This window comes from Sinocyclocheilus rhinocerous, unplaced genomic scaffold (genome assembly GCF_001515625.1).
Source record: "Sinocyclocheilus rhinocerous isolate Xijiao unplaced genomic scaffold, SAMN03320098_v1.1 scaffold749, whole genome shotgun sequence".
NCBI classification, from domain to species: Eukaryota; Metazoa; Chordata; class Actinopteri; order Cypriniformes; family Cyprinidae; genus Sinocyclocheilus; species Sinocyclocheilus rhinocerous.
The window spans coordinates 1018039-1026867 of record NW_015653466.1 but is presented as its reverse complement, the minus strand read 5'-3'; the positions used below and the strand labels follow the sequence as shown (position 1 = coordinate 1026867).

The following is an 8829-nucleotide window of genomic DNA, read 5'->3' as shown; positions in this document are numbered from 1 at the left end:
ATGCAACAAATAAGCCCTAATATTAATTAGATAGTATTACTAGCCTGATGATGATAATAAAAATAATAATGATAATAATAATAATAATAATAACTATGCACCCGTTTGTAAGGAAGCTTGTAAATTAACTAATTTCTCTATCCAATGCTGTCACGTCACGTGACAAAAGAACGAACGATTCGAAAGACTCGAGAGATGAGCTAGTCCATTCTCTTTCCGGCTCAGACTGCATAGGTTAAAGCTTATGGGACTGTCACGTGATGGACGAACGACTCAAACCCGAAGACTTGTCAGATAAGAGGTGAGGTGAGCTAATCATAGACTGAAGACCCAGGTAAACAATGAATTAATCTTTTCTGTTTCTTATAGCATTGTAGTTTTGTAACGTTTGCGTAAGTAGTAGACAAGTTAGGGAAGTAACACATAACATTTTAATTATATTTGTTTGAGACTTTAGTCTTTGCAACTTTAGGGATCTTATCTATTCACGAACAGCTTGTAACACTCCAAAGAGAAAGGAAAACTTGAAATCGCATCATATGACCCCTTTAATTAAAGCATACACTATTAAACATGTTGAGGAAGTAATAACATTCTAAATGTATTACTGTATGTTCACTTGTGGGTCTCAACTAGTGTCGCTGGTCTGTTCTGATCATGAACAGCGAGGAGGAAAAAATGCTAAATGCAAATAATAAAATGCAGTTAACCAAATAAGCATGCATATTTATATTTGGCTCATTCATTTGCATTTTTGTTTATTTTCTTTGTTGGGTTGCCACTTATATGAAGAAAATCATCTTGAAAACCGCTAATACCTTTATAGATTTGTATTCACAAATGTAGATTGTTTATTAAACATTTGTATCACTTTTATCATATTGCTGTTGCTGTGGTTTTATAAAGGCAATAAACCATTTAAGGTCATGCATTGGAGTGGTTTTACCACTGTGGTAAACTTAATGTAACACACTTCCTTTAGTGGTTTATTGCTTTATTATGTGCTTAGCAAATACTTATATCATTTATAATGTGATTAATAATGAGAATCACTTTTTTATGTTTCTCAGATCTGTTAAAATGTTTTCTGGTGGAGAGGGAGAAGATGAAGGAGGAATTGAGAAGCTGTAAAGAAAAGATTCAGGTGAATCACACTTGCTTCTTTTTGTAGCATACATACTCTCAGCTGCTCCAAACCCTGACACTCAGTTTGTGCTTGACACTTTGGTTTCTATAATTTGCTCTTTTGAAGACAGAGGAAAATGCAACAGGAAGTCACATTGTTCCCAGAGGTGCAGGTCAAGGATTGTCTGATAACAGCCTGTCAGCTTCAGCAAAGGCTTATGAGACATGCAATCCTACAAATGACTCCTTTCCTGACCTAGCTGAGGAATGGACATTGTTTTTGTGAGCGTGTGTGTTTATGTTATGGTTCTGCTAACATGGGCCTAAACTGGTAGTCTCAAGAAATCTATTTTTGACAGGAACGAGGAGAGGAAGAGAGGGAGGGGGCAGAAAAGAGAAAAACTGATAAAGAGAGGGACAGCAAAGAAAATCATTATCCCTTGCATAGATTTCTGAATAGATAGATTTAGTTTGAAAGAAAGAGAAAGATAGTTATAGAAACATTTAAACAGGAGGACAGTGCTCTGGTCTAAAAGTAGCTATACAAGGTGTAAGGCTTGCAGAAGTAGGAGTGTTTGAGATGCAGATGGAAACAGGGAGTGAACGGGAGATAACTGAGGGGGATGTGGGGAATTCTGTTCAGCTCTTGTAAGAACAAAACTTTTTTGTTTGGCCACTATGACAGCAGAAGTCCGCATGTAACGACTCACTGACCAAACAACAGAGTGAGTGTGTGTTCTTACCCAGCCTTCTGTAAGTGGACATAACTTTACCATTCAACTCAGCCACTAATCACACTTACATGAACTTAGCTGAACCAAATTAATAATAGGACGAGTCAAGTCACCTTTATTTTATAGTGCTTTTTCAAGATTATTTCAAAGGAACAGGAATTTAACAGAATCAATCGTGCAAACTTCAAAAATAAGACAAATCCAAATTGTGGCAAGACAATAATGTCATTATTCAGCTCGAGTCAGTTCAGTGTTGGTTCAGTTCAGTTCAATAACTGTATAAAGTTCATTCAAGAAATTAAACAAGACAATAGTGTCATTATTCAGCACAATTTAGTTTAAGTTTTGTTCTCATCCAGTAGTGTCAGTGCAGTTAAATAATATCGCTGAACATTAAGTGCCTTTTAGACCCCAAGTAAGCAAGACAAAGGTCACAGTGGCAAGGAACCCAAACTCCTTCAGGTGACAGAAATGGAGAAAAAACCTTGGGAGAAACCAGGCTCAGTCAGAGGACCAGTTCTGATCTTTTTAATGTCACCAAATCAAAATCCACAACTCTTATTTTTTATGGAATGTTGCCATGTTTATTATAAATTATTTATCTGTGCATATCATGTGCCCTCATAATCTTTAAAGAAAAATTCACTTCCCCTCCCTCTCACAGTGGCATCTGTTCTCTGATGACGTGTGCACTGGTGCAAGTGCAGGACAATAATCCATCACCTCCAACAACCACCGCAATTAGCAAATGTCAACAATTCAATAAATTCCCATAAAAAGTCCTGCTGTACATACATCTTTCGAGATGCTGTTTCACGTGGATATACATCAAAATACAGGAGAAAAATCAGTCGCAGTTTCTGGTTCATGTTGACTTTAAATTGTCATATTGACACATTAGTCTGACTGAAATCATTGTTTTGCATAGTTTTTTCAAAAAAAAATTTCAGACTGACAAAGCTCGATAATGCAATTGTAGCATGACTTCATCCAGCATGTGTACTGTACATGTTTCTCAGGCTACACTTGGCCTCGCTGTTGTGCGCTTTCTCCAAAAGACAGAGATGATGCACAATGTGTATTAGATCCTTCAGATATTCTATTATGCGTATGACTTTCTCGCATGCTACCACACAACTCTCATATTCACTCACTTCATATTCACAAGATTTAGAGTCACTCTTTGTAATATTCCCAGTTTCATTTTGACCTGATTCTCTCACGCAGTGTCAACAAGCTCTCTCTCGCTCTGCTGGACATTGCTAAAATGCTAAAAACCCATGTGCTAACAATGACTGTACTCACAGAGCATAAAATATGTTATGGGTGTGTGTGTGTCTGATGGGTGGTGGTGGGTCCCTTCATCTGCATTTTTTGTTTCAATCTTACACGCACACGTTATAACCGTAAGAAGCTGGTGGATCCGTTCCAGATGGACTACGCTGAATGCAGGAGTCACACGCTGACTTTGGGTTCGCTGGAAAAAGCTTTAACCAATGTATTAGGCCATTGTGTCAGACGCACTTGTCTGTGGGCGCTTTTCTGTGTGTGTAGTAGAGTGTAGCGATAATGTAGTGTGTATGTGTGCGAGGGCTTGTCAATTAGGGTGAGAGAGTTACACTCTATCCAGGCCCACACACAATGTACGAAGGCCCCCAAAAAAAGAGCAACAACTTCTTATCATCATGGGTGTGGTACTTCCTTAGAAATCCTTTGAGTCATTGAGCTGATGTCTAAAACATCACCACTGTCCAGAGAGAGAGAGAGAGAGGTGGGGTAATTTTCTGTGCTGTCTGGATGACTGGAAAGCTGTGAGTGTGAGCAGAGAGAAAGACAGAATTTAATGACTTTAACAAGGTTGGATGATTGCCAACATGTGTTAATGCTGTTTCAGTTCTTATTCATCAATAAAAATGAAGTGTCCTTTCAGGGCAAATGCTTCAGGAATTAAACAGGCTAATAGGAAAACCTTTTTTTTTTGCATCATAAGGGAAAATGATTGGAAATCCCTCCTGTGACAGACCGTTCTTATTATGAAGTCATTGAGGATGTGTTTTCTTAACTAATATTCATTAGTCTTTTCATTTCCTATAAGGGCTGGAATACACTACACAACTTTTGCCCTGATGCTAGTTGCAGAAATTCAGAGACAGTTTGAGACACACTCTTTTTTAGCTTCTGACTGATTCTGTCCAGTCTGAGGGTATCAAATATGTTTGATATTTTGAGCTGATTTTAGAAAACATTGTTTTCATTTGCTATGCGTCTCCTTGCAACAAGCTGCATGTTTGTGCCTGAGTTTGTTGTTCTGAACAACTTGAATGTCTGATTCTCATTTGTTTAGTGTATATGTCCATTTTTTTTTTTTTTTGCTGTAGCCATTTACAAAATCAGCAGATGTATGATGTCTAGTGTTTTGAAATCTGTTCAGATATGATAAGACATGTAGTGTATTCTTTAGTGAATTTCAGAAGCAAGAAATATAATATTGGATTGAAATTTAAATTGTAACATCAATAAGTTATATTAAATATTTAAAAATAGTAGTTGTAGTGCATAAAATACTATTTACAAAATTATACAAAGCTATGCTGCTACACTAAATGTGCAGTCAACAATTTGACATTGTGCTTTGCCAAATATTTTAAAAGGGTTTAAAATTTAAAACACATTTTTTAAACACATTACACATTTTAGAGAGCACAGAAATACCTAAATACCTCCCAATGTCTGTGTTCCTATATCAGATAGACTCTTATGTGTGTCAGAGAAAGTGTAATGTTGTGTATTCTTTCAATAATCAACTCCAGCTGGGGTCTGGAGGCTACAGAGTGATGAAGAGGGTCCTGAGACTTTCCCTGCTCTCTCTCTCTCCTCCTACTCTATTTCCATCCTCCTTCAGTGTTATTTGTTTAGACACAGCTAGGGTCTACAACCTTTTTCAGGCTAAGGTAGTAACGTCTGGCCTACACTAACATGCATATAGTATCAATGTATTTTCATACTTTAATGCTTACATTGTAAAACTATTAAAAATAATCATTATAGAATGTAATTGTATAACTTTGGTTGAAGTTAACATACCAGTATTTTTATTTAATGTATATTTTCTTTTCTTTTTTTCCCCCCACAAAATAATAGCACAATAATTGGCAGTCTTCCAACTGGTCTTATGTCTCTTTCTCAACATTTGTACATATAGTAATTAGTAGTTCTCCACCCTTTCATCTAATTAACGCTTCACTGTTTTCTTTTTCTTTTTTTAGAATTTCTTTTGAATTTCCCCCCACTTTGGCATATTTTGTCCTAAATGACTTTGCCTGCTTATTGTACTCACCTTTTTCTGTCTGTTTTTTTGTTGTTGTTTGTTTGTTTGTTTTTTTGGTTATTGTGAAGATTTGCACAATAATGACTCACTTTGATAAGTCAGTTGTTTGTCTTTATTTGAGTAATTTTCTCTCTTTGGCAGAATCAACACAGAGTTTCAGTCAGTTCTAATGAAAGAGAGAGGCATGAAATGAAATAGATGATGAAAGAGAGAAAAAGAAAGATCGGTCATGGTGTTTTTAGATTGTGATTATGAAACTAAGTTGTGTGTGTTTTACATATGTGTTATCATTCTAGGGAATCACTCTTGTATTTCTTGACATCTAACTATTGAGAAATCACTTTATCGCCAGGACATGCTCAAGGCTGCAAGCGGAGGAAAGATTCCTAAGTGTGTGTGTGTGTGTGTGTGTGTGTGTAAATATGAAATGGCCCTGGACCACTGCAAGTAAATAGTACAGGATACGTTTCATGTCTTTGAAAGAGGACTCGTTACTGATCTTGCTGAGACGTGCAGAACAAGCTCAGATTTCTAAGAGTGGAGTTTAATGTAAGCATATTGTGTGTAAGTGTGTGTTTAGCAAACAGTGAGAGGTGGACAGCAGCACAGTATGATCACCATAGCGGTGAGATTCACAACAAACCTTTTCACCTCATTGACTCACAGCTGAGTTACAACACTATCCAAGAGGAAAACATTCATATCCTCAGTCAACTGCTCTGCTCTCAAAGACCAGAAAGCCACTTCCTCCTAGTAATACTGTGTATTTTGTAATAGAGTAAAGATACCTTGAGGAACAGGTTTTTTGGCATGTGTGAACAGCAATGTTCCTATCAAATATGATATCAATTTTTGAATATATTGTATGTTTTTTATTTCATTATAAAACATTTTATAAAGCAATATTTTAATTATTTATAACAATTTATTTTAACTATTGAATTATATATATAATATTTAAAATTATGACATACCGATTAATATAACTCTTATTATTGTTATCTCTTTCTGTAGGCAGAACGTGAGGAGTGGCAGCAATTCCAGTCTGACCTGAAGGTGGCGCTAGTGGTGTCAGACAGACTGAGGGCAGAAGCTGAGGAAGAGCGAAATACTTTAAGAGCAGCAAGGCAGGACATGGACACACAGCTAGCCAATGCCTTTCAGGGTCGCCAGGAGTTCGAAAGTCAATTGGAGAGCCTCAGAGTTGAGTTGGAGCAAAGCAAGCAGAAACTGAAGCAGGTCACAGACAGCCACCAGGGGGCACCGGTGATGAGGGGCCTAGAGAAACAAGATCAACTGTGGACAGATGAGATGAAGGGAAAAAGAGAAATGCACATCTCTGGTACTACAGAGAGGTCAAGGTAAAGTTATCCAGTTATGTCAAAAGGTAAAGTTATCCAGCTATGTCAAAAATTGCCAAAAATGAATCCTATACTTGCAAAGGCTCAAGTTTTGAGATTGAATAAATGTACAATATAAATATTTACTATAAAGTATACTGGTAATACTTTACAATAACTAGTTGACTTAGTTGACTTTAGTTAATGCATTAACTAGCAATGTGCAAAATATTTGTTACAGTATTTACTGATCTTTGTTAACGTTAGTTAATACAAATGCATCTCATCATTGTCAGTTCATATCAGATAAGGTCCATTAAATAATATTAACAGATACATCTTTTGATTTTAAGAATTTATTAGTGAATGTTAAAAGTAACATGAAGGTTAATGTGTTAATGTGTTCATTGTTAATTCATGTTTGCATGTGTAGTTAACTAATGTTAACAAAGTACAGTAACCTTATTGTAAAGTGTTAACAATATACTTTACAATATTATGATTGACAGTACAAATGTCTATATCTTTTAGCTGCCTCCCTCTATATTTTAAATTAGTGCTTGGATGGAGTTTCGGTTAAAAAACTGGAATGAATCTGTTGAGTGAATTATTGAATGAATCACTCAGTACTCAAACAGATTCTTACTCATTGCTACCTACTGATGTAATTGTGGAACAGTCACAGAATAAATCAGTTTTTTTGGTGATCTAAATCAAAAGATTCAAATCAATAATGTGAATCAAAATCCTCTCTACTAGCTCTTAAGGCTTATCTGGGACATGTTTAGTTTGGAAATCAAGGTAACGGACCTGTCTCGTCTGAACTTGTTAGAGTCAAGTCAATTCGTCTGAATGGAATAGATTCCCACCTTTGGAATCTGAAGTATTCTCAATTCCCAACGGAATCAAAGAATGGATTCCGATTCAGTCTGATTCATGTTTGTGTTCATTCAGTGAGTTCCATCAAAAAATCATTGTGAATCACATTTGTTGCATGCCTCACATATATGATTTGTCCCATATAGAACATTGTTTAGTGATTCTAAATGATTCATTGTTTACAGCCCACAGTCTGTCAAAGAGACAGTGTGACCTATGTTACATTCATGGAGCATTCCATCATTTTGCAGGAGCCTGTGTCGACTGCCCTCAGATTACCCTGATGTTGTTGTAAATGGGACTTCCCTACCCTCAGTTACTATGACAACAGAATCTGTGAGTAAAAAAAGTTTTTAAAATTTTTTCCTTTTTTGCTATTTTCAGTCTTTAGTTTTTGAATTTTTATCATTATGTATCTGAAATATTTAACAGTAAATATCAGTAAACAGTGTCTAATAATTTCAGACTTCTCAGAGCAAGGCTCAAGCAGCAAGTTTAGACCAACAGAGCAACAAGACCATCTCCAATAGAGGTGAGTAAACAGGAGTTTCATTTGCACAATATCCCATTGACTAGATTTCATTGAATATTTGTTCCTTTGCTAGCATACCAGACTCATACGGGCACAAATTATTTATTCTGTGTGCGTGTCTATGCATGTCCAACAGATAAGAAAGTGGAGAAATCAGTCCTACAGACATGCAACTCTTCAGTTTTAGATGTGACAAATAAGATCAACAGGACAAGGTGAATCAAACATTGTTACCTCTTTTTCCACTGTTCGTTCATGAGAAATATTATAATGATTGTCAAAGAATAGAGAACTGACATCCATCTCCTTTCCCATCAGGACACAGGAGGATTTCCCATCAGGACTCAGGTCGCTGAGGCTTCATGGCAGCTCCAGGCGGAACTCCCTGCTTTGCTGGTGTCAAGGCAGAACTCAGGGATACAAGGTACTGAATTCAACCAAACTAAACTAAACAGCTGACAGATCAAACTTGGCAGTCAGCCACACACCCCCTAGTCTCAGCCTCAAACAGCATGGACCACCTACGATCCTTTCACTGACTGTTTGATGCACATTGTACACACAACTGAAAAGCACTTTTTCTGGAAAGCTCTAGTCTGACACACAGGTTTTTTTTTTACCAGTCTGCAAAAGGAAGCCTGAAAATTGTGTTTATAAGTTACTGGGTTGAAGCAACAAATACTGAATTTCCCAAAGTTCACTTCTTGTTTTTTTTTTTTTTTGAGGCACTTAATAGCAAGTCAACTAGATGTACAAGTTTGGAGTCAGTACAATTTTTGTAATTTTTGTAAATTTTAGATTGTTTTGTATTTATTCAGCAAAGATGCATTAAATCAGTTGGGGGCAGTCGTGGCCTAATGGTTAGAGAGTCGGACTTGTAACCCGAAGGTT

At 36.5% G+C, this 8829-nt stretch overlaps 1 protein-coding gene across 3 annotated transcripts in view; it reads left to right on the top strand.

The window, feature by feature from the left end:
* Positions 1-8829, top strand: part of LOC107715996 (cytospin-A-like) — an 18092-nt gene that overhangs the window by 4933 nt on the left and 4330 nt on the right. For 2 of the 3 annotated variants that reach the window (XM_016522291.1, XM_016522288.1), the window contains exons 4-9: positions 1071-1144; positions 6202-6548; positions 7658-7742; positions 7872-7938; positions 8075-8153; positions 8257-8362. In XM_016522291.1, the coding sequence (XP_016377777.1) occupies positions 1071-1144; positions 6202-6548; positions 7658-7742; positions 7872-7938; positions 8075-8153; positions 8257-8362 (758 nt within the window). The remainder of the gene's footprint in view (positions 1-1070; positions 1145-6201; positions 6549-7657; positions 7743-7871; positions 7939-8074; positions 8154-8256; positions 8363-8829) is intronic. The other variant, XM_016522289.1, reaches the window with a different exon arrangement.